General features: G+C 46.3%; 1 protein-coding gene across 1 annotated transcript in view; it reads right to left on the bottom strand.

The window, feature by feature from the left end:
- Window positions 1–26,379, bottom strand: part of LOC149369548 (uncharacterized) — a 77,025-nt gene that overhangs the window by 44,588 nt on the left and 6,058 nt on the right. The window contains exons 3-5 of the mRNA XM_089558877.1: window positions 22,455–22,656; window positions 16,407–16,510; window positions 9,384–9,586 (exon numbers count right to left, since the gene is read on the bottom strand). Of these exons, the coding sequence (XP_089415003.1) occupies window positions 9,384–9,586; window positions 16,407–16,510; window positions 22,455–22,656 (509 nt within the window). The remainder of the gene's footprint in view (window positions 1–9,383; window positions 9,587–16,406; window positions 16,511–22,454; window positions 22,657–26,379) is intronic.

The following is a 26,379-nucleotide window of genomic DNA, read 5'->3' as shown; positions in this document are numbered from 1 at the left end:
CCTTCAATTGGTTGCATGGTTACTAGCCAAAGTACAATTGGCCCCGTTTGAAATTGGCGCACTGCGACGTCACTGTGGACACGACGAAGCCTGGTGCATGAATGACGCTTTATTCAAGAAGGCCAGCGGTTATATAGGAAAGCGGTTAGATAACAGAAATGGGGGCGGCTTCTGTCCGGCTAGGCGCGTGTGCATGACTTGCACTACGTCACATCTCCCCTCTCTCTTTTTTTTATCGTCGAAACAAGCAGAGTTTTAGAACTCAGGCGCCGGGTATCTTCGTGGTGGTTGGCGCTTCCGTTCACTCCTGCGGAGTTGTGTAGATTCGGATGTCCCTGTAGTGTCTGGGACTCCCACAGCTGGCAGCGGCACGGGTGTCTCGTGGTCTGGAGACGAGGGAGGAGGAGCCGGATTGAGGTGTTCTCTTGTGCGCTGAAACTGTTGACCCTCTTTCGTTTTGACGATGTAGGCATGAGGAGTCTCAGCCCGCTGTACGACCATGACAGGGGACCACGATCTTGACGGCACGTTGTACATAGTTGCGGTCGAGCCAGTGCGAAGCTCTGGAAGAGGCCGTGTACCTCTTTCGGTTGTTGGTCCAGGTAGGTTGCAGTTGAGAAGAGCTCGAACTCTTGCCTCCCTGCTTCCCAGCTATGCCAGACATCTCCCGTTGTATCCAGGGCCTTCGGTGGTGGCAGCAGCGAAGTGACGGGGGCGGCAGGCTAGGGGACGTTCTGTTTGGCGTCTGTCATGGCTCTGGTCCGATGCAATTACCCCGGCCTCCCGGATTGCCGTGCTTCTGCCGTTGGTTACGTTGCCCGGTTGCGTTGCGCGGTCGCTAACTGGCCACTTCTGACACCATGTGGACACGACGAAGCCTGGTGCATGAATGACGCTTTATTCAAGAAGGCGAGCGGTTATATAGGAAAGCGGTTAGATAACAGAAATGGGGGCGGCTTCTGTCCGGCTGGGCGCGTGTGCATGACTTGCACTACGTCACAGTCACGACCGTTTCGACCAACTGAAAAGCGTGACATTTTCTGTCGACAACTGCTGCTTACAACGATGAGACATTAAAGGCTTTCGCCTTAATACTTCAAATTACCACTATAACCTGCCGCTCTCTAGGAATAAAGTAAACGCTACAGCCTTTACTGTGGTGGCCTCCGTTATCCCGGTATGGTCGCGACACTTAGTGCACGAAATGGCGCATGGAGAAAAATTAAGTGTGCTCCCTTATAAAAATGTTCTATAGACTTTCTGTAGCCTTTTTATAGCCTCTATAGACATCCTTTAGACTTTTCCTCTCGTCTATAGACAGCCTATAGAAAATCTATAGACTAAAGTCTATAGCTGCTTCCATTTCCTTTTGTCTATAGACAGTCTATAGACCCTCTATAGACTAAGGTCTATAGCTGCCTCAATTTACTTTCGTCTATAGACGGTCTACAGACTGTATAGACTAAGGTCTATAGCTGCTGCAATTTCCTTTCGTCTATAGACTGTCTATAGACTCGCTATAGACTAAGGTCGATAGCTGCCTCAATTTCCTTTCGTCTATGGACTCTCTATAGACTAAAGTCTATAACCGCTTCAATTTCCTTGCGTCTATAGACGGTCTATAGACTCTTTATAGACTAAGGTCTATAGCTGCCACAATTTACTTTCGCCTACAGACGGTATATAGACTCCATATAGACCAAGGTCTATAGCTTCCTCAATGTCTTTTCGTCTATAGACGTTCTATAGACTAAAGTCTATAGCTCGCTCAATTTTCTTTCGTCTATAGATGGTCTATAGACCATCTATAGATGCTCTGTGGTCTATAGACCGTCTATTCACTAAGGTCTATAGCTGCCTCAATTTGCTTTTGTCTATAGACAGTCTATAGACTCTCTATAGACCACGGTCTATAGCTGCTTCAATTTCCTTTCGTCTATAGACGGTCTATAGACTCTCTGTAGACTACAGTCTACAACTACCTGAATTTTCTTTCGTCTATAGACTGTACACTATAGATAGTCTACTGTCTGCAGACAAGTCTATAACAATCCTAATTTTATCTAATAATGTTCTATACACTGACTTTCGACTAAGTCCAGAACAATGTCAATTTCTTTTTGCACTGCATGCTGAGGGGACCTGCATCTGGTGACCGCAACTATGTAGCGAGTCCTCCACCTCCTTCACTATTACGGAAATTAAAAAGTATTGCGTGAGGACATTACAACACCCTCCTGTATATTGTTTTCTGGAGCCTTGATAAACTCGTTTTCGTTGTACCGTGATATATTGTCAATACAATTAAATGTTTAATGCCAACAAGTAAGCCGAGGAAAGGCAGCCGTTCTTGAAGTAAGGGCGCCCGCAAACTGTACTACATCGGACGAATACGCTGTCCCTTAAAGGAATCGCTCAACACAATTCCATTCCATCTTTCGATCGTTACTCTCCAACGCGCTGAAATCAGAAACATTTCATCAACCGTTCTACATGTCTCTTTAAAACGTCCTGAAAATAAAGGGGGAAAGACGGGTGTGTGAATTCAAAGAAGCGCCCATCCCTTAGAAACACCTTAGAATAGTCCCAAAGAGTCTGGTCCTGTGTGCGACTAACATCTGCCATTTATACCTCTGCAGTTTGTATTGACGTGAGTAAGTGCTGCGGAGCAACAATCACAAAGCCAGTATTTTTTCGTTCCTACCCTTGCACCTCCTGTTGTTTCGGAGCCAATGACACGCGGATGTTGCGTATATCAGTTTTCTAAACACGAACACACGGAAAAAATACGTTATGCTATGCAACATTATAATTATTATTTTAGGATTGTACCACATACTATTCGGTGGGAGATGCGGCGCGTATACGGACAAGCAGTTAGATTTCGGTTCTGTTTTCACAAAAACAATAAAGTTTTTAGAGGGTAAGCGAAAAACTTAAGCTTATAAACCAAATACCTTCTATTGTCTTGGATATCAGATCAAGCTGCACACGGCAAGAGTGCGAGCGATAAAGATACGGCCGTGAAATGGGTTTCTGTTTCACGTTTTACCCGTTTTACCGCGAGACGGCGGAAAATCATTCGGGCTGGAAACAACACTGTGCGTGGATGCATCAGTGGCGTTGGCGTGTTTTCTCGCGGATTACGTTTTCTTCAAAATCCAACTTCACCGTCCGCTTCCGGTTAGTCTACATGTTTATATTTTATTCATTTGGTCTCCTAAATCATTCTAAGCAGAGCTGTGTGTTCAGAACAGATTATGTGCGCAGCGAGAAGCGTCCTATCTTCGATTCTAAGGTGGAAGCCATCGGGTTCTCGACTAATTCCGCTTATCTGTGTGCCGCTGTCTTTACTAACGCACGGAAAGGTAGCCTGTGCGATGCCCTTGATGATAAGCCGCTCCTCGCGAGCTGTCTACTAGATTTTTCATGTTTCAAGGTAGATGCGCGGCCAGAAATATCGTTTAGCCTGTGAATGACGGCCGAAATGTAACTGTGCGTTAGTTAGCGGGCTCAGTTTACTTTGCACCTACGAAGCCGTACTTACATACACTCTCGACTCTCATTCTGTGGTGGATTACATTTATTTTCTCATCTTTGTGTTAACGCCAGTCTGGACCGTGGAGTGCTGTTCTTTTTGAGGTGTGCATTGCTTGCTACGTGTGGACGCTCGCCCGGTGCGCGTCGTGGACGCCGACGTTTCAGCAAAGGTGTCTTGTAACGCTATAGACAGGAGCGCGAGACGTTTGTCAAAGTTGTAGTCAAGCGGCGCTGGAGAATTGCTTATAGTGTGATGGGTGAATAAAATATGCTGCCGGCGCTAATGGCCGGCGTGCTCAAATACCGCGAAGAACACACGGGCTGCTTCCCGTCTCCCCTTCGTTGCACACGTATGGAATCGTCCATGTCTGTTATCTGAGCCGTTGGCCGCCGCCGCTGGCCTGCGGGCACTTCGTTTTGAAAGCTGGGTAACGGTCGGTTCGACAAGAGGTGGCTTACATTTCGTTCCGAGTGGTTCATTCATGAATCCCGCTCACGCGTGCTCAGATTTCTCGAATACCATTTCCGCGAGAGGCAAAGGATGTGTTTCTGATTTCAGACTGCTACGTTACGAAAGCGCGATGTAACTCGCCGCTTATTTGCGCCTAAAATGCAATTCATCTCTCGTGTTATTATAGCTGCTCCTGTTGAAAGCATTGTTTCATTGATATACTTCATACTTTGTACGCGTTCTATGCTTTCGCTGATTTTTCTGGCAGGTTAGGTTAGGCTACCTCCATGCAAGAAATACACCTCTTTACTGCGCTGTTGGGGCTGCACTTGAAGGAAAAACTAAGTGAATTTGAGATGGTATTTTATCGTGACAGTAATATGTTGCCTCAACCTCGCGACTGCTTTTGAAAGGGTGCAGCTGCAGCCTCTGTGTGCTGTATGAGGTGGCTGAATAATGATCGCGGCATGGAAGCGCTGCAACCCGCTTGTTTCGTAGAGCGCGCGCTGATGTATGAGTATGCTGTTCCGTCTTTGTGCTTCAAGTTATAGGCGCAAATATATGGTGAACTGGTTGCTTCTGCCTGCTGGTTTTGTATAACTTTTGCCCGTTATACAAAATCGGCTTACGTACACCCGGAGTATCGGCTTACGTACACCCGGCCAAATCTTTAACTGGCTCTGGTGCTGCATCGCTAAATGCACCGTGTAAAAAGGTGCCTTTCGGCTGCACTGCTGGCATATTCATGCTGTAATTTGATGCGTGAGATGGAATTTCATGATTTTTTTTTGTTAATATAAATTTTGAGTGGAGTACTTGCCTGTTTAGATCAAAGTTGTCAGAAATATTCATCCTCTGCCCCTAAGAAGAGCCGAAACAAGCGGAATTCGCAGCAATGGTTCTGGTGGCGCATTTCCACTTGCTCTCGGTAAACGTCTTGTGCACCACGAAAGGAGTGGTAGTTTACGCAGGGGATGAGGCCATATGGTCCAGATTCATTGCTGCGTATGCCGTTTGTTTCAGCTGTTCGTAGTGGCAGACGAATATTTCTGATAACGTTGATCTAAACACGCAAGTGCTCCACTCAAACATTATATAACAAAAAGTAACCACGAAATGACATTTCACTCGCCAAATTACAACGTGAATATGCCAGCAGTGTAGCCAAAAGGCCCCTTTTTTACAAGGTGCATTTAGCGAAGCAACACCCGAGCCAGTAAAAAATCTGGCCGGGTGTATCAGGCTTCACGCAGGGTATTTTGAAGCGCTTCTTTTATAGCGGTTATAAGAATAAATACTGCAATATTCTCCCTTTTGGATCCCTGTGTAAGGTGCACTGAATCTGTATTTTATGGAGGTGGCATTCTCAACAGCTCCTTGCGAGTCAATGCAGATATGTGGCACAATTGTTCGAAGTCTTCTGTTACAAATAATGTAAAAGGATTGCCATACAGAGATCAGTATTGGCTGCAACAGTATTGCCATACAGAAATCAGTATGAGTACTGGATTCAGGGTAGAGTGCTCCAGGGATTATGGGTCTTTGTTACAATTTTTTTCTGTCCTATATTTACTGAAATGAATGAGCCGGCGTGATAGCTCAGTGGCTATCATGTTCGTCTGGCGACCTGAAAGATGCAGGCTCGATTCCGGCCTGAGCGGTCGCATTTTAATAGAGGCAAAATGCTGAAGGCCTGTGTACTCTGCACAGGTGACCGAAATTATTCCGCAGCCTTTCACTTCAGCGTCTCGTAGCCTGTGTCGCCTTGCGTCTTTGAACACCATAAAACCAAACCAAAAGATCAAGATTGCCTTTTTAGAATGGCATAGCCAGGATATGCCTTGCGTTGTAAAGCACATGTGTAGAGATGGAATGGGATTTTTTTTTCAGTTCCTTTTATATTATTTTTTCCTTTGTGTTGTGCAGGTTAACATCCCCGGATGGTTGACTGCAGACAACAGGCCGCAAGAATGCTTCTGAGGAAACTAGCCGGACTGTTACTTTCAGCATTTGTGTTACTGTGGTGCGTCTTATGGTGCATGTATTGCATATTCCCAGCCTGGATAGCTTGGAAATAAAGTAAATTTGTAAGTGTATTGATTGTGTCATTTGTGAACTCTGTCTGGTGACCTTTTTCAATGGTTCTAGACTATCTGTCTATAGGCAGTCTATAGATAATGGTCTACTAATAGTTTAGTAAACAGAGGTCTATAGACTGTCTATAGACAAAGGTCTATAGCACTGCCAGGCCACACACCTATGGAATGACTATAGACAGTCTATAGACATATGTCTACTGGACCAGTAGACTTTTGTCTCTAGACTGTCTATAGGCAGTAATCTACAGGAAGTCTATTGCCATAAGTCTATAGGTCGTCTATAGTCTGTCTATAAACAAGTGTTCATAGATGGTCTATAGACAACTCTAGGAAATCTGTGGCCTTATGACTATAGATGGTCTATAGACTGTCTATAGACCTGTGTCTAAAGACTTCCTATAGACCTTGAGACTTTCAGTAGGAATTCATCTATAGACTGCCTATAGACAAAAGTCTACGAAAAGTGTATGGCCATAAATCTGTAGATTGTCTATAGACCAGTCTATACGATTTGTCTATAGACAGTCTATAGACTTCATAGACTAAAGTCTATAGACTGTCTATAGACTCATTCCTCTACTTCGACCTACAGGCAGACGCAACTGCACGTTGAGCTGCACAGTGTGTGTAAACTGTCTTTGAACTACAAGCATGTGTTTACACGCAGACGGCTTCGTGTTTAAAGGGATACTGAGGCGGTTTTCGAATCAGCTAACCTTCTAGGGTTTTGAAGTCAGTGAAATTCAGTGAAATCACGTCAGTGAAATTATTTTTTCGATTTTGGCTAAAACAGCGGCGCAATTACCAATTAAAAACGCGATGTTCAAATTTCCCGCGCCCCGCGCGAGCGCAGGAGAGGGGAACAGCGGAGAGGGAAACCTCGTCCATGTCGGCCAGCGTGACGTCATGTTGAGGAGCCGGGGATGCTTCGGCGCACCCGAGCGCGCTTTCAGCGCGCGTTGTTTCTCGTGCTGCATGCGTTGTTCCTCGTACTGCGTGCGTTGCGACGTACAAAACGTGTCAGCCGATCTTGAGAATCAGATTCAACAGGTACTACTCTGCGTTCGTGTCCACGAACAACTACGGCCGCGACTGTGTCGTCTTCCACTGTTTTCCGCAATACCACAAGCTCGCAGCACAACCGCTCGCTGCTGTGACGAAGAATTCAAGCCGACTAAAGCAAGCTTACTCTGCTCGAAACACTTTCGTAAGAGCGGCTACAGGTAGAGCTTGTCCTAGTGTGATCTCTGGAGATTTCTGTCGAAAAGGCGCGGCTGAACCATGACACAGTTCCATCAATTTCCTCGTGCATAAGAGGCGTGTCACCATTCCGAAGAAGCGCCTCTTTTAAAAGTAGAAACATGCTCACTTAGCCCCTGAAGAAACCTTATAGAGGCTTAAGCATGTGTTGCTCTCCTCAGCTTAGGTGCAGCCAGACCACCTGAGACGTGCTCAGCAAGGCTCGATTAGTGATTTTATACTCGGTTCGACGTGTCCAAGCAAACAAGCAGAGCAAAGCACAATAAAGCAAAACAAGCAAGCATCGAAGCTCTTCATATGCGGCATCTCGTTTAATCATAGCTAAGCAATTAATATGAAAGCGTTCGACGTTGATTTCAGATGCAAATTTATGAGAGAAATGAATGCCAACCGAGTTTTTGCAAAAAAACACCGCAACCTTACTCGGTTTCTTCATCAAGTTGTGGCAGCGGGCGAGTTGCAGCTAGCTTGGCTTTTAAACACACATATAGTTGGCAACTACTTCACTGAACCTAAACTGCTAATCTAGGAAGGGCGAACGTTTCCGAGGCAGCGATTAACATTTTCTGGCACCTGCTGAACGCGCCAGGAGTGAAGCGTATTTGTGCGCGTATTTGGCTTGGTTTCCAGCGCACCATGATTGCGTCACTATCTTGTGGTCACATGCCTCGCAGTACTTGGCCACTGCGCTTCGCTAATTTTGACACCAACTTTGTGCTCCTTCATCGTTCACTTGAAATACTTTCTTGCCCCAACCTGCAACGCCGGGTACTGAGAACAGGATTTACACAGTGCTTTGGGCCTTTTCTTTAGGATGACGCTCTTCCGGGCGAGCCAGGAGGCGTCCGGTGGTGGTAATTGACTTGAGTATTGTTCGCACCCCTTCCTTTCCGAGAATACGAGCCGATGTTATGCTGGCACCTTTTACGCATGGTCTGTATCGCGTCTTTGACGCTGGCGTATGCTTGTGCTAGGATAGAATTTTTTGCTTGTGTCTTTTTTGGTTTCAGGCGATACGTGGAATGAGCAAACTGTAGTATCCTTTACTTCGGTGGTCAGTAAAAAAAAAAAAAAAATAGTCGCCGTATTCGCTTTTACAACGACACGGAAAGCTGCGATCTGCCCTCAACGCAGCGCCGGATCCGCATCGGCAGCTGCTCCAGTCCTCAAAGTGACGTCACGACCTCTCTTGGCCAATCACGGGCGGCGGCACGCCGCGCGGCGTGCCCCGCGGCACAGGCCGCATATTTCGGCTAAAAAAGGCAATTCGCGCTTGTTTTTGCTTATTTGGATGCAATATTCCAGTATACAGCATGAAAAACTATAGGATGCCGCTGCCAGCCCGATTTTCAGAAAAAGTGCTTCAGTCTCCCTTTAAGTGCTGCGAACGTGATGTGCAATGGAAGTTATAGGTGTTTTGCGCCGTCCGGTTGCTCGGGAGGAAACTTGTTTTCTACCGCAACCACCACTGCATGATCAGTGTTCTTATCTTAGTTTCATCGTGATGAGCAGATTAACCATGTTTCCATGCTCCCCAACGGGACTACACCTCCGCTACTTGCAATATGTTCTGTTCGATTGGTAACATATTTTCCTTTTGGCGGATTGTTAATACCACCCATGGTACATTTCATCACTAAAGCTACCCACTCTGTCACAGTGTAATTTTTGCTATAAAGCGCAGCATTAGCGAATCTAGCGTAGAAATTCAGCGATAAGTTATTTTAATTTCAAAAGTTTTGGTCAACGTCACGACTTTAGACGTCATACTTTGTCCGCCAAATGTTTCACCTTCTTACTACGACAACCTTTTATTAGAAATGAAAGAGGTCTCTGGACAGCTGTAGATAAAAGAATAGTTAACGTGAGACTGTTTCCACATTTTATGTTGTGTATGCTTCTTTCCACTCGCCCGTTGTGTGAGGTAAGTTTTACTTCAAAAACATTTTGTCGCTATGGTAATTACATGTGTTTTTTGATTTTCCTGCTGCTTTCAGCCCAAGACGTATGCGCACTGTGTCGCAGTTTTCTACCTGTTGGTGTAAAAACTGGCCACGTAGTTGTAGTGCGTGACCTCAGCTCCTTTAGGCATGCCCGTGGTCCCCGATGTGTAGCACACTGCAAGGACGGTGTTCCGGGAATCGGCGACTGGGCTCTCCTCGAACTGCACTTCGTCCAGCGCTGAAAACGTCGAGGCCGAGACGAATCCTGTAGAGTGTCCCATACAAAAAAGGCCCTGGGTAGAACGATAGGTGCCATCAGAGGCTTCGACAGGCTTCACCAGGAGAGCACTTGCCAGCGCGATCACCTACCATTGAGTTCCTAACAGTGCAGATATGGATTCTCTGATCAAGGCAAACTAAAAATGCCGGCCAACTCTCTCCCTGACTCTGGTTGTAAGTTGGCAGCATCAAGGGGCACATGGCCCGGCGCATTGTATCTCACTGGTGTCCTGGTTGCAATTGTCGCCATGTGCCTTCTTTAAAGGGCGTATGTGCACTTCCTGCGTCCCAAGATTCTGGACAGCAAGTATTTCGCCGTGCATTTTTTAAGAGTCTAATTAATTTAGCGTCTCAGGAGCTGCGCACACGTGACACAGACCCCTTTGCAGTAAATTTTAGTTTATCGGCAAGGCAGCCACTGCCACAAGGACTGGCTAGAGTCTTCCGTTTGCTCTTGCATACCCTGCCTGGCGGTTGCAGTAACGCTTCAAGCGAAACTCTGGGATCCTCTCCGTATCGCACTGTTCTTTACGCACGACAGACGTGCTGCATTCACCGTACCATACTGTACCGCAACAGGGCATTACCTATCGTTTTGTCTGCATGACTGGTAACGCCATCCAGCCAATACTGATAACGAGCCTCCAACCAGTTCTGCAAGCTGTCTTCGCTACAGTGTAGTCGCAATCAGGGGCTTAGCATTGCAGGATGAACGGTGAGATTGACATTAATGGCAGGGAAAGTTCAGTTAAGCTTCGCTAAGTTATCTTTCATCAAAGGTCCTCTGAGCAGGTTTGGCGCTCTAAAATTAACGAGTAAGTTTGGAGCATGGGAGTGTTATGATCACCTCTGCTTGATATTATTGCCATGCACGCTATGAGGTGAAAATTCAGATCTAATTTTGTTAGCGCTTTCTTCCGACAAAGCCAATAGCCTCGTGCACTGCTTTGGTACCCAATGTAGCGCTGTGGCGACAACATGTAGCTGTGATACATTGACTAGTACATCATTCTGATTCAAGGGGAAGTTGCGGACGGCGTCTCGTTTCCTGCTAGTTGTTTTAAATTTTCGTGGTTGTTCCGTTCAATCTGGTTGAAAAACGCAATATTTTGTTGTCGAGGTACATTTATGTGTTTTTGTAGTATGAGTAGCCTGCTCTTCCTTTATCGTTCACCTCCGTTCATTACTGCGCATGTTTCTGCGCACGCGGGCGCACCACCTCGGCAAACATGCTCATGGCTTCACGTGCCCCTGCCCTCTAATATTGACAATCCTCTTCAAGGATACTCTAAGATAATATTAGTCACTGCCTTCAGACTGCATGTTACACAGATTAATCAAATCAAATCAAATCAACTTTATTCAGCATTTTTTTGTCCTGAAGAACAGAAAAGATATGCGAGGGTAGGAGCAAAAAGCTACAAACGCAGTAGCTTGACGAGGCTCCCACCCCTAATTGACAAGGCCAACAGACTGTCACGTTATTATATATATATATATATATATATATATATATATATATATATACACATATATAAAGTTCTGATTTTATATATTTTTATTTTTTAATTTTATTTTTACTTTTTTGCTCTCGTGGCCAGGAGAAGGAACAAGTTTTCGCATTTTCTTGCGAAAGATGTTGCACGGCCACGCACCTGTCGAGCACCTCCGAGCTGGACACGCCTGTCAATAAGCAAGCCTGTGGTGCTTAACAAAGCAGAGGCCGCATCTGGATGTTGTATTTTCTTACTGAGTACCTGTTCCTCGCACTCTCTCTCTCTCTCTTTTTTTCGTGTGTGTGTGGGTCGCACTGCCTCTAATAATTTTTTATGCGTATTTTTCTGCTATGTGCTTTGTCTTTCCCACTTACCTGTTCTGTGCCCACCCCTATAAAAGGGGATGCATTAACAATGTAAAATCACTACTGAAGAAGATCGGTCTTCCGACCGAAACGTCGAGTCGAATAAATGTTTCCTTTAACGAAGCGTATACTTCGCTATATATATATATATATATATATATGCAGGACTTAGAACCAGCGAGAAAAAAAGTATGCAAAGGAATGTACAGTAAGACAGGTGCTATATCTGAAATTAGTTTTGTTGTGAGAAATGAACATGTATCTGCAGACTATTTATACATATTAAGATTACAATTCAACGCACACAAAATGAAAGAAACATATGTAGCAGGAAAACAAAAAAAATCGCTTCAGCAGCTCCAAAGGGCCAAATACAATCGGGTGTACACAAGTTCATATAATAGAAGCAGGTAAATAGACGATGACAAAAAGATACAATACATTGGCAGTAAAAAAGCAGTTTTGTGTCGGAGAAACACAATTAAACCTATATGCCTTCAAGAATAAGGTATTTCTGCCACTTGTATTTGCTAAGGGCCGGCACGGAAGCATGCGTCTTCAGATTTCTGGGAGCGAAAATCGAAAAAAACAAAGAAAATCCTGATGAGGTGTCTCTATTACGTCATCTAACGTACACCGCGGCTCCCCTTAAAGGGGTTGTGAAAGGGGCTCTCAATAAAGTTGCGGTATTCCTGGGATATTGAAGGGCGCCCAGTCGCCAATATGCTCCTTTATGTTTTCTTTTAATGCGCTTTGTAAAAACTGAATTATCTGTGGTCAAAATCTGAAATTTAGCAGCTTAGTGACTCTCCCTCTCCTATCATCGCTTTTTGCACGTTCAAAGGTTGACCCTGCTCCGCCGACTGCCGATGTGCGCGGGGATTCCCCAAGGGTGGGAGGCAACCTTCCTGACGGCAAGCGATATTTACTTGCAGAGGGCAGGGCATGAAGAAGCAAGGCGAAAACGCTTGATTGCTACCGCTGTAACTATGCTGTTATCCGTTCTTTTGTAATAAAAATTGCATCTGGTGGTCCCGGACACGACATCTCAAAACCGCCTCTGTCCAGAAGCTCTCGAAAAGAGGGCTTTCAGGGCGCCTTTAAACGCCTGCTTTTTAAACAGGAAGTTTGCGCGGTTATGGTGGCTGCCACGTGGAGAGAAATGGTGGAGATACATGGGAGAGGCTTTTACCCACCCTACAGTGGACGTAGTCAGGCTGATGATGGTGATGATGACACAAGGGACGGAGTTTTTAGTAAACAAAGAAGCAAGCAGGGATGAATATTTACATAGAATGTTATAGGTTGTATTTTTAGAAAAGCAGGCGAGGAAACGATGAAAACAATGTGAGAGGGCAGGCAGTTCCAATCTTATTCTGCAGAGAAAAGAAACAAAGTAGAAAAAGGAGTAACCTGCTATTATGGGCCGGCAACATTAAGTGGAAGACCGGTACGGTGAGATATACGTGCCACGGCAGTGATGTGTAAAGCCTGATTGAGGGAAGAATAAAACGTAGAGCGATACGCACAATGCAAAGAAGGAAAGTGAGGGTGTTCAGGATTGTGGTTAAAAGATTTAAATGCTGACGTCATGTCAGTATCAAGAATGAATAAATATAAAAGAACCGTTATGAAGAGTTACCAGTGCACTAAATAAATACAGTTGATACGGGCTTGAGGAGGCTCAGGCATTTTGTACTTCGACAAAATGGCTACACTGGACTGTCATCTAGGCTTCCTGTGCACCGCTGTCTCTGCTTGAAATTACGGAGGTTGAAAATCCGTTCTCCTCAGTGCCGTATTGGAAAGGTCAAGAAAAACCACCAAAACACCTTTATTTTGAATGATAGGCTCTTGTCGTCCAGGAAGGAGCCAAATGCCTGGCCGAGGATGTGGCGGAAACTGCTTTCGCCCGTTCCACTGGCCGTTGCTGGCTAGTAAGTGCCGCTTTAGCTGTTTATTCCGCGCCATCATGGCGGGACTAGAGTTGGAAGGCAACTGCGAATGGCCTTGTAGTATTAGATTAGGTGGCAAATGTTATACCATTGCCCAAAGTGGACACCGGACCAAGGGAGCGTGACGCAGAATAGAGCACTATAAGGGCCTCACTCGAAGGCCCGGGCCTAACCGGGACCGCTACATTATCCTGGCCCGACCCCGTAATCGCGCCGTGAAGCCCGGCCCAGACGCGGGCCGTTCATGCAGTAGCTGAACAAGTAAACTACACACTGTGTGCAAGTACGCACCCTAAGTAACAAGTGAGCGACACAGGCGAGCAAGTCGCCTTAACTCTTGGAAAAATTGGTTTGGTAAATTCAAAAAAAAAAAACATAAGATGGGAGTTTTTGAACAGTGATCTTGTCTGTGAGTAGTCCCGACCACTTGCCTTTGAGTAGCCCGCACATTCACGCGCAGGCCAGGCAAAACAATTTGGGGGTGTGCAAATATTCGAAAATTTCGAATAGTGAATCGAATATTCTTCTAGTGGATAATCGGAACGATTGGATTAGTGGGTTTTCTAAACTATTCGAAGCTAATCGAATATGTTCTCAACTTTTCGAATAATTTTCAAATAAGGCCTGCCTTATTTTTCTTCGTGGAATATTCCAAAAATAGCCCACATCGATGCCGCCCACCATCCTTCCTCGAAAAGCATGGCGGGGATGAAGGGTTGAGCGCTTTGTTGCGGCCCATTTGTATGGTGGCGTTCTAAACGTTTGTACGCGACCACTATGATTAGAGTAGGCGGTAAAACTCAGGAAAATTAAGGAAAACATTGCCTTGATGCTTAGTCTCGGAGGCCGAGGCTGATACGTAGGGGCCACCTGTCTCATTTTCGGCCGTGTGGTTTAGTGCGGTCGGGTGCCCAAAGGTTTTTTTTATGGGTACAAGGCTTCCTGCGACCTGGTGTTCGGCTTTTCTGTGCGTAATGCTTGTGAAAAATGTGTTTTTTGAAACCATGCAAGTGGTAATTTTGAAATATTTATAACTCGACGGTCTTAGATTTAATACAGTGATTTCATGTTGTTACCCGTTAGTGGTGATTTCATCCGCGTCTTTTAGCAACTGCACGTCTAATTTCTTCCGTTTTAAACTCGCTGCACTGCACAGGAGTGCCGCCACTGGAACTTTAGTGTTTCGGTCGATTGCTCGTGTACAAACGTTGCCACCACTCTGTACTGCGTGTTTGTTTACGCTCGAAGCTTCAGGCACTCGGCTCTATCAGTTTGTTGGCGACGCGAGATGCGACCAGACTTATATCAAACGATCGCAGCCACAAGCGACTGTTTCCACTTTTCTTCCAGACTGTTGTGGTTGCTTTGGCGCCTATCTCGGTGGTTCCTTACCAGCTTTAAGTTGAGCGCGGCCGAAAGCGGCAGGAATTGTGGTCGACGGCCACCGAACACGCTTGCTACCATCACAGCCGTAGAGTCATTCAGTTCTTTGTGTGCGCGGGTGAGCACCATAAAAGGCATCTTTTATGCGTTGCATATTGCAATCACTCAGTTCAGCCCTTGGGCGCGGCCGGGCAGCCACCAAACCACGTGACGTGACGTCACGACAACCGGAGGAAAAGCTGGGCCCCAACTAGCGCGGTCGCGCGCGGCCGCAGCCACCACCTGACTCCCGCTAGGGGCGCTGCGCCGGCGCGTGACGTCACGGAGGAAAAGCTGCTGAGAAAATCGAGTGCCGCCAAGCGATACCTCGCCTTCAAAAAAAAAAAAACCGCGCAATATGCAACGCATTCTTGGCTTAACCAAGCTAACCCTGGGCATCTTTTTTGAAGCCTTTTCGCAGTCTTTCTGATTGCCGCACTGCTGTCATTACTACGTGAGAATTTTCGCGCATGTAGTGAATATCAGCACTGATATTCGATTCGTATTCGCTTCCGTCCTATGACTAGTGGATTCATAATAAATTCGGATTTTAGGTACACTATTCGTATTCAATTTAGTTTGGAAAAGGTAATATATGCGCACCTATAGAAAGTTTATTTTACTGTGTGGCCCAGCCATGGCTTTCGGGCCGGCCCGAGACTGTGGACGGGTCTAACCACTGACGTATTAGTAGAATCAACTACGGTGAAGACGTGCGTTTCTGGAGCAAGAATTTGTAGGATAGGTTGTCACATTCATTCTTAATCGGAACCTCAGCGCTTGCTTGTTCTCTCCTGCTACGGCTACAAATTTAAAATAAAGAACTAATGTTATGCCACTATGCACGCGTTATCACTATTTCCATGCCACCCTTTTTCTCAACTGGAAAAACAATTTCCTCTTTATTCTTCACGAGGAAGAAGGCAACGATAGTTTAAGGATGCACTGCGAACCAACCAACTACTGTGGAAAAGCTATGGGGTTGGGCTTGTTTCCGCATTATTTCCTGCAATTCTGTGTAAGCGTAGCGGCACTAGACTATAACTAGATAACTAGAGTGGCTGGAAGGGTAGCATTGTCGAGCAAGGCGCAACTCAATAGAGGTGAGAGGAAAAGAAAAGAATGGAGCAGCGAAGGCGGAGAAAAGTGATTCTAGGAAGATGTCTGAAAATTGTCCTCTTAGTGCCAAGTGGCTCATGAGCGAGATCGCTTGCAGACCCAGGCATCTAGAGAAGCTCCTACGAGAAGTTGCCAAGGATATAGCTTATGCTAGGCAGGATACATTCTCCCGTAGAGGGAGTAACCGATATTGGCACACTGGAACGTCAGTGTCTTCTAGCCTGGACGTGTGGTTTTTAGTACACGATGCATCAGAACCTAATTGTGCGTAGGTGGTGTGTCCGAAACCTCTATTGATGTTCCTGCTGGTCAATTGACGCTTTTGCCGCAATGCACGGCTGCTGAGTCTGCCTCAGGCTGTCTTGCTGCTGGCGTATCCCATGTCGTCTCTTGGGTGTGCCTCGCCAAGGCATTCCTGATTTTCTTCTTTTCTCCTTTACCCTCAGGCGTTTAACAGAGTGCATGGCTACTACTTACCTTCATGCCAAGATTGGTGACAGCTCTCCTGGCCTTCTCCGTGTACTCTTCGTCCGTCAGGATATGCGTGCTGTCGCTGTCCTGCGCTTGATAGCGGAGTTCACCTGGAACGAATCACAGCGTAGTGGCTAGAAAAAGTGTTTCTGGAAGGGAGGTTCTACTGTAAGGCGTATACTTGCCATTGGGACATCGTTTCTAAAGTTGTAATTATGTCAGGAAGAAGCAGTATAGCGGCACAAATAAAACATTATAAGAGGAGCAACGGGGCCGGTTGTTATGCACAAGTATTTGGATGGAGCGCAGTCACGTGTGACATATAAAAAACAATGCTGTGGACAGGCCAGTAATAATTCAGACTTGCTACAACCTCGGCGCACGAATTCCTGCAAAGATTTCATGACAGTTTAAGACAATTTTCACTGCCAAATATGAATATTAAATTGGGCCTATATCCCAAATCTTGGCTGTTCTGAACTGACAACGCTATCGGTTGCATCCATTAAAATAGCAGAAGAATGGAAACTCTAGGCGCCATTAGAAGTGGCATGACATGGCAGGCAACGTCATTTCTGTCGACGCCATAGGCCTGCGGGCACAGTCCTGTTTTGACCCACCATAAACGCAGTCGTAGTCAGCCTACCTTTGCCCGGAACAGCACAATGGCAGCTGCCGTTGTCCTCCCATATTTATCCACTGATTCCTGTCCTGCGCCAACATTGGGCAATTTATACCCTCAAAAGTTGAAAATCTCCGCCTGCCTGAGCCTAGGTAAAACCCGTGGTACATTTGCCTTCTCCTGAAATCCACTCTATTCTCGTAAGAGACCACTGGCTACCTACCCTGAGCACTGCATGCTCTGTTCATGGCAATTTTTTTCTTGAGTTCAGTTAGGATAATATTTATTAGTATTTCTTCCCTGCCCACCCTGCTGACCTCATATGTCTTTAACACACCTAGTAGTTTACTTGATATAGGTCTTTTAATTTATAGATATTTTCTTAGCCTCCAAGTTTTAGCGCGAAAGCGATAGTGCACAAGCAAAGCTGAAATTCCCATCTATAAGGGAGGCATCCACCTTTGATCTTTGACGGTCTATCGGGAGGCCTTGCGCAGCTGCTGTGTCAAGGCGCGAAACAGACACCGCACCCCACCCGAGGGCTGCAAGCGCGACTGTGGCAGCAAGTGTCACTACCTCCCCTACGGCTCACGCACCGTGGCTACGATAGGGGGGCGGGGGGGAGGAGTGGGGCAGCCTCGTTGACCGGTCGCGGAGCTGCCTTGGCTGCCTCTTAACACATGTTCCCACCCTCGGCCTGTTCCTCCAGGAAATGGACTCTTCTCAGGCCGTTGCGGCGCGCTCCACAGTTCCCGAACACGACATGCGAGAGCCATCAGCGCCGGATTGAAGGGAGAAAAAGCACGGCAGGGAATTACGCGCGCTCCTCGTGCCGTGCGTTTTCATGCGGTTGCCTTTGAGACGGTCTTGCCTCTAGTTCTTTCGCATGTCGTACTTAGTGTAGCTACTTTAAAATACTACCATCTTTTTTCCCTACGGTGAGTATCGGGAAGATACAGATAGACAATGAATTCCTGTTGCTAAGATCCGTCATCTCTGGCCCTCCCTTATTCTCACCCTCACTTCGCAAAATTCCCTGCATCAAATACACTGCGCTACATGAAATGCACTAAAAATACTGAAAACCACGAAGCAAATCTTATACCAGCTGTATTAATATTGGCTATTGCAGTGGTGCATCAAATTATGGACGATACGGTATGGAGTATCTGCATTGGAAATTAGTTTTGGCTCGGTATGTGGTGCCGGTATCGGAAATACAATTTAGAGGGCATCGCGTATCGATATCGAAGGTAGTTTTTGTAAGTATATTGACCCGCTTTGCGTGGCACTGCGCATGAGCGTTACGAGAGCTCTGGATGAGCAACTTGGGTCTCACCGGTGGCTCTCTGAATCAGCCACCTGCCGGGGAAATGGCGCATCACTTAGCAGCTGAGCCCCTGCCACACTAGCAGTATGAGGACTACCCGCCATCTACGAATCCTGTTGAGAGGCTCGTGACGTCTTCAACACCAAGTGACCACCAGTGTAGTAATAATAGGGCTCCGCAAGATTCGAAAATCTGAGGACCGCCCCAGATTTGTAAGTCAGACCGACTCCAAAAATATCAAATGACCAAAAAACTTCGGAAGTAAGCCAAGCCGCGAAATGGGTTAAGGTGGGTTAGTGGGAAAGAATGGCGAATGCAGGTCTATCAGTGTGTGGGATCAGTATAATCCGATAAGATAATTTGCTTCTGTATGTCCACGCTCAATCCTTTTATACCGAAAAAGCCTGAGTGGTGTCCGATTACGGGCGGCAGAAAGTTAAGTGGGTGGAGGAGATTAAGAAATTTGCGGGCATGCGGTGGCCGCAACTGGCGAAGGAGAGGGTTAATTGAAGAGGCATGGGAGAGGCCTTTGCCCTGCAGTGGGCGTAGTCATGCTGATGATGATGATGGTGGTGTTACATTATGCTCATTGGACGTTTCTCTTCATAGACATGGTCCTTTTCTTTCGATTTTAGCATGGAGTCAGAGTTCGATTGGATCCGGTCTACCGTCTGCAGTTTGGGGGGCCGGAACGACGGCACCCCACGCGCGAAAGAAGGAAAGTTCGGACTGCTCATCGGCGACAGGCCTTATTAGCCGCTGACTGAAGGCACGGTGCGTACACGCCAGATTTGACAACAAAACAAAAACTCAATTCTGAATGAACCACCTAAAGCACTGTCACGCACAGGGCTTAAATACTGAAAAAGTGATTTCCAAAGGGCAGTACAATGAAGTGTAAACGAGTGGGGAATTTCGAAGTCGTATACACAAAAGAAAATGCAGGGTCTCGTTAAAACAACAAAACGGCAATGCCGGTGTAATGGTTGTAATGGTTGAAAACAGTTCCATAAACATACACAATCCTGGGAAATTGAACGAAGCAGTACAAAAGTAGAAGATGAATACAGAGATGGAAATACGCGAACAAAAAAGGAATTTGAGAGAGCGGGGGCAAGCGGTAGCCTGTCTTCGCAGTGGCAAGGTCTGATGGTAAGGAAAGCAGCAGGGTTGCAGGTGCTCAGTGCGGGGCACAAGTGGTGTCGCGCATGCCAGTGAGCTTGGGGACTTGGGCCGTGCGCCTTTTAGGCCGCAGTCACCGCAGCCGACGTATTAGACCCGGACTGCAGGCTCGTGTGCCGACCACAGCCCTGGCCTGCATCACACGCGTCACACCCACCCGATTCCTCCAAGCAATTTGCCCGTCTTACGTTTTCCCCGCCACCAAGTCGTCGTAGTAAAGGAAGCCGATCAAAATGAACGGCGCGCAAACCCCACAGCCATATCTGGAAAAGAAGGTGAAGGTGTCACAGGAGTCACTGCGACACAGTGAGACACACGCGTACGAACGAACGGAAACTTTCAACTGTACGTTCATTTCGTACAGCGAGGGGTGGAAACCGGCAGGGCTACAAAGGACATGACGACATAGGAGACAAGAACTAACCACAGCAGGAAAGGAAAACGAATCGCGGACGAAACCTTAGAGAAGTGGCACTTCACTTCCAGATGTGGCCTAGTCGTTTCACGGACTCACTCACTGCTTATCGAAGAGTGAGCTTGGTAGGCGTGAAAAGTAGGGTTCTTTAGGGCTTGGAAGCCCAGCGCCGGCTGCGCAGGTACTAGAGGAGCGCGGACAGCTTCCGTCGACAACATTCGGCTATCAGTGAAACTATCTTTTGGGCAAGTTGGTTACATCCTTGGGACAAAATAGCATCGCGAAAACCACGAATAAAAAAAGAGAGAAACATCCACAGACAAGGTTAAAGGCTGCTTTTGGTTGTCCATGTCTGTTTCTTTCTTTTGTTTTCGCGATTTTCGCTCTCCAGTGATATCCTAAGAATTCGACTATCCTTTAAGAACGTTAGCCCCCTATCAGCTTGTTCTTAAGTTCCGCGCTGTCATTGTCGTCGGTGTCTGCAGCATCATCTGCCTCGGCTGGGAGGTGGCAAACAAGGAGAGAGCAAACTGCCCCTTTCCACTTTTATTGAATAGGAAGGGGAGGGAATGTTGGATAGAGGGTGGTAAGTGGATGAGCACTAACATCCCCCGGCCCTGCGCTCGGGTTTCTTAGGGTTTTGCAGTTGCATGGCACTCCAGAAACCCCATACAGTATAACTGGAAACCTGGGCAATTTAAGATTCACCTCTTACTCTCTGGCTTTAGGTGAAAAAAAAAAGAGGACATGCCTGTGAAAATTTGTTGCTGTCAGAGCACAGCGAACTCTCAGACATTAGTGTCACACACTCGTCACTGTGGTGTAATTTTTTTTTCCAACCACTTTCAGTTGGATTGCGTCCTATCTTCGCCATTTTTTTTTTGTAACCCGTCGGTTGCCACCTTCTGTCTCACAACGGCGTGCAAACGCTGCGTTCTTTGGAGCCTGGAAGGGTTCTATACTTTGTGTCTTTGTTGTCATGCTTTTCACGGTGATATATTGGCATCAGTATTGTATACTCCTCTGTCTCGTCCTGTTGTTTAGCGCTGTTTATATGTACTTGTCGCCATGGAATACCAACTCGCCCAATCTGCCGTTCTTCTACAGTATTTAGGCCTAACTTGTATGGCTCATTTGTTGCTGCTGGCTGCTTGTTGAGAAGTACGGTATCACCTGCTTGGTATCCCGGTGTTTCGCCTCGTCAGCAACTGTTCAGGGTTTTTCTCAGCTTATCATAGTTCCATTGTGTTTTCGATCACCTTCACCCGCTTCATGTTCAGTTAGCAAGCAGATTGTAGTACGTGGGCTCACGGATCCCGAAGTCCACATCAAGGCTTTAGCCCTTGTTTATTTGTCGTTCCCGCTTGTTCTGCAAATACGCTGCGCGCCTGACCGAAAGCTTAGGAAAGGCAGGGTAAGGAGCAAACTTTCAGACACACCGTTACCCTCAACGCGTGCATCTTTGCTTCGCTTGCCCTCTCCTCACCACATCTGGCCTCCCTCACCCTCGGCCTCAGAAATATTTCTTCGCCAGTCTTCTCTCACACTCACAGTGAAGCCTTCATGAGGGCTAGTCATCGTGACGGTGCCCATGTGAGGTTGCATAAAAGAGGGCGAGGGGGCAACAGTTAGAAAAAAGAAAAGTTCAAAACATAAAGACTACAAAGCCTATAGCACTTGCACATGGGGACATATACAGATTCAGACAGATACACGCGCACACAGAATTCGCACTCCAGGGACATGCACTCTATTTTGAGAATACACATGCACAAACGAAGACACGCGAGGTTGCAAGTGCATGCGCACCTTTCCACTCCGCGAGTGTAAACGCCACAGCCGATTTGGAGGACCACGATTTGATCGAGAACGTGGTACAATGCTCCTTTTCCAGAAAACATGCGCCACTGATTAAACGAGAAAAACAAGAAATAACGAGTGTATTTCGATGGCAGTACAGGGATTGAATTTTCGAACATAGGAAGAATTCAGCTTTGAAGGAAAATGAGTGGCATGCGGCGTCGCGATCTTTTGTTAACTTTCCCGTAATCCTCCTGCATTGCCATGGACGCAACAGGCGCGTTTTCACCACGTGCGCAGAACCCTGCATAGCTCCATTCATTCCGCAGAAGAAAGTGGACCTGGCGCGCACTTTACAAAACTTCTAAAAACAATTATTTAGTTCAAATGAAAGGAATTAACTTTTGTTGTAAATTTTGAAGAATGTTAGTTTACACAAAATCTACTTATCCGGTTAAGAAAGCCTTCGATAAGTCACCATTCAAATTCATTTCAAGGTCAACTAGCCTTTGGCGGACCGTCTTTCACCCTTTCTTTTCTCTACTTTTTTTTTCGGCGTTACTCCTGTCTAATGCCACTTCTGCCATATTCATAGGGTGCATTTCGCTCACGAAAGGAGTTTATGTCGTGGCTGATGTACATGCTGTCTATCTTTCCGGCGCACGTGGCATCAAAGGAATGAACGGCTTCCCTACGGTAACTTACCTTCGGTAAGCGATGTCTTGGCGAGGACGATGGTCGCTCCAGCCAGAACGCAGCCGAACATGGCGATCAAATTTTCCACGTTGTTCTTCAAGTGCACGCACACCCGGTCACCAGTGAGCACGCCGTTTTGGCGCAACCCAAGGGCGTACCGCTTCATGTGGGCCAGCACCTCCGCGCGAGTGAGGTTCACGAAGTCATCCACCTGGAACCAGCGACAGAACCCTCTAAATGCGCTCGAAATTGCACTTCACGTGGTTAGTTTGGTTTTGTGGGGTTTGCGTCTGGAAGCGACTCAGGCTATGGGGACCGCGTAGTGGAGTGCTCGGGATAATTTCACCCACCTGGGGCTCTCTAGCTTGCACGGACATCAGCCAGAACACCGGCCTAAAGCATTTCACGTCCATCCAAAGGCGACGACAGCAGCCGTGATCAAGCCGGCGTCTTTCGGGTCAGCAGCGGAGAATCATGACTACTGATCCACAGCAGCGGCTCCTGCTTAGGGTAACCATACCTCTTCGTGGCTACGCCCGACGCCCACTTTAAGCGCGGTCGCAAAATCGCGAAGCAGCCGGAACCGTGAGCTAAACAGCCGCAATCGCTCCATCTCCTATGATGGCGGGCCTTGCTGATCAAAGCACTAACATGAGTTGCTTCAAATGACGCCACTGTGCTTCATAATGATACAATAGCGTTAAGATGCAAATTCATAAGTTCAAATGTGGGCAATTGAACTTCTGCCAGCGCCTACCAAGACAGTCGCAGTGTTGTCACCGCATATTCAAAGAATAAGGAATTAAGGTCGAATTATGGTAATGACAAAATGTCGCGCTCCTTTTTTTTGGCCTTTCTCATAACTGCTAGAAAAACTAAAGGGGTCTGAGCGATTTTTTCTGTTACCGACACCGGGACCCAGTACTAATCTGATGACGAAATTAATGTTTTGGAATTGCAAATAGAAACAAAACTATCCGATGAACTCAAACCGCGTTGCGTAAGATACGCTGGAATTCATAGAGATCATAAATCAGTGGAAACAGGAGCTGGAAAAACAGTATACATGTTATCCTTCATGGATTGCACTTGACGTAATTTAACACCCAGATAAAAACTGGAGAACCGCCAAACTAGGTAAATTATCGAATACAGTCGGACAGCTTGGGTTTTTTCTGCTGTGCCAGACTAGGAAAAATAGAAATGAACCCGAATTCAGGTGCCTCGTTTTTGTCACAGATTTAAAGGTGAAAAGGTGAAAAAGGTAAAAGAAAAAAAGACTTCATTGCGATCACTAGGAAAGCCGCAGATGTTTAATGTGCATTGAATTTTATTTGACACAGCTTAACTGCAATGTGCGTGCAGATAAAGAAACATTTACTTACACCCACAAACCTCAGACAGCTTAAGCCGGGATTTTTTGTCACGGTATATGACGGGCAGTGCTGATTAATCCTTTTTTTCTCTGGGAATGATCCTCGAATCGAATAGCTCGTTTTGGAACGTGCCGTTGCTTTTTTCTGGAGACACAGAGTTTGCAATGGAAACCCAATGCTACAGTGAAAGTACCAGTGCCGGTGGTTCACGGTCTTGTGAACCTGTCCTTTTGGTAGCCTCGTATGCCGTCTCTAAAGAACCCTGCGTTTAGTAACTTCTTGCGATGATGTAAATTCTCGGTCAGGCAGCTACAGTGCGACCGCCTTTTTACACCACTAATCGCGTAATTAACGCAGACAGTCAGCAGATTTGATCCACATCAGGACGAAAATAAATTAAAATTGCCACAACTCGCGAAGCATTCTTACTGAGGAACACTTTTTTGTTTCCCGAGTTCGTATGCTGAAAGTTATGTAGACGGAAGATTCCTTTTCATTAAACTGCTTCTGTGTTGTTGATTTCTGCATAGCTAATATGGCTGACTGTTTTAAAGAAGTAATGTCTTTATGATGAAAAACAGCGCAAGGAACGGGACGAAAACACGAAGGAAGAAGACACAGACACGGGCGCTGACTAACAACTGAAATTTTATTTCGATGCAGGAGACATATAAAGTACAAAGAGGGGGGTGTGTCCAAGGCGATCCTGCACAATCACCGAAACAGTGTAGTCACGTCCAAGGGTAAAAACGATAAAAAGGTGAAAAGGCCGAAAGAAAGACAAAAAGCCATAAAACCAGGGTGTAAGAGGCCGGGACGGAAAGTGAAAGCGATGAAAACGATGAAAACAGATATGCACATAGCCAAAAGGCAAAAAAACAGCGTTACACTAACGGTGAAAAACGGGACTAAAATTGCGGCACAAGGTGATTAACAAAAAAGACATAGAGGGGCATTTAAGAACAGGATTAAACATTTACCCTGCCTCTAAGAAAATCCAATTCTTTTTGCGACCGGCACAGGGAGGGTGCACTCACACATTGTTACTTTGCGTTGTGAATTTCGAAGGCTTCTACGATTTCCCTGGATATCCTATCCCGTCCTCTAGCAAGAATTGTTCAGCGATTGAAATCTGTGTAACAGGTTTCGTCCGGATCATCATCTTTACGTTTGCACTTTTTGCAGTGCTTGGCAAGGTGCCCAGAAATTGCAATACTGTCTACATTATTCCTGTGCTCTTGAAGCCTAATGTTGAGGCACCTGCCTGATTGGCCAATGTATCTCTTCCCACAGGATACGGGCAGAGAGTAGACGACGCCGGTTTTGCAGGGGACGAGCTGTTCCGAATGAGTCTGCCCACACCCACGGGCGATCAGAGGTTTGTTCACCTTCGGGCATAGGGCGGAAAGCTTGTTTGGCGTTAAAAAAGACAACGTCAACCCCTGAACGTTTCGCGACCTTTTTGAGGCGGTGGCTGACCTCATGAATGTAGGGCATTACGACCACTCTTCTGTTCTCCCTGTTGGACGCCTCCTGCGCGTCCTGTCGTCCTTGTTTCTTGGCGACGGACCCGGCCACGGACACCAGAACGTTCAGGGGATATCCGGCGGTTGACAGGCGCTCGACCTGGTTGCTGAAACTATCCTGGAAATGATGTTCACAGGAGTTCTGAAGCGCATTTTGAAAGCAAAGTCTTACTATCCCTCGCTTAACGAGTTTTGTATGGGCTGACATAAAAGGCAGAAGAGGTTTTTTACCCCTGGGCTGATAGGACCAGCAGGTATGATGGTTAGAGAAATGCAGTCGCAAGTCCAGAAATCTGATTGAGCATTCATGCGGTGTTTCATGCGTCAAAGCCAGAGGAATACATTGGCCAAACATAGAAAGAATTTCAGATACCATAGGGTTAAATGCTTCGTGGCTGCAATTCAAAAGGACGAGATAGTCATCCACGTAACGAAAAATTTTTACTACGCACGTATCAGCGATCCTGTCATTCAACATCCTATCGTATCTAGCAAGGAAGAGTTCGCTTAGGATAGGTTCTACGCAAGAGCCTATGCAGACACCTTGTTTTTGTATATATGCATGTTCACCTGACGTAACATAGGAAGAATTCAGATAAAATTTCACAAGTCGTAGAAAATCACCGATGGAAAGGCCTACTTCATTTTGAAAATTCACGGCTCCGAAGGTGTCGATAGCTTCTTCAATGCAAGACAGCAGTTCTCTGTGCGGTAAAGAATAATATAAATCTTTGATGTGGACCGAGAAGGCGTTTAGGTTGCAGTCATGTTTAATACTTAAAAAATCTATAACCTTTTTTGAGCCATCGATCACAAATGGGTCATCAACGGTTAGCAATTTTAACTTGTCTCTAAGAAAAATCGGGAGAAATTTCTGCCATGACTCTTTTTAAGATGCGATTACACGGAAAGGTATTCCAGGCTTGTGGGTTTTAGCGGAAAAAAAACACAGATCCACTGCGACGACTCGCGGTATTAAGTTTACAAGCCAAATTTTCCAGTTTTAGGGACTTACATCAAGCTACGGCTTGC

The sequence above is a fragment of the Amblyomma mixtum genome, chromosome 1 (genome assembly GCF_055824585.1).
Source record: "Amblyomma mixtum isolate Tamu chromosome 1, ASM5582458v1, whole genome shotgun sequence".
Taxonomy (NCBI): Eukaryota; Metazoa; Arthropoda; class Arachnida; order Ixodida; family Ixodidae; genus Amblyomma; species Amblyomma mixtum.
The sequence above is the reverse complement of the archived record's forward strand: the minus strand, read 5'-3'. Positions and strand labels throughout refer to the sequence as shown.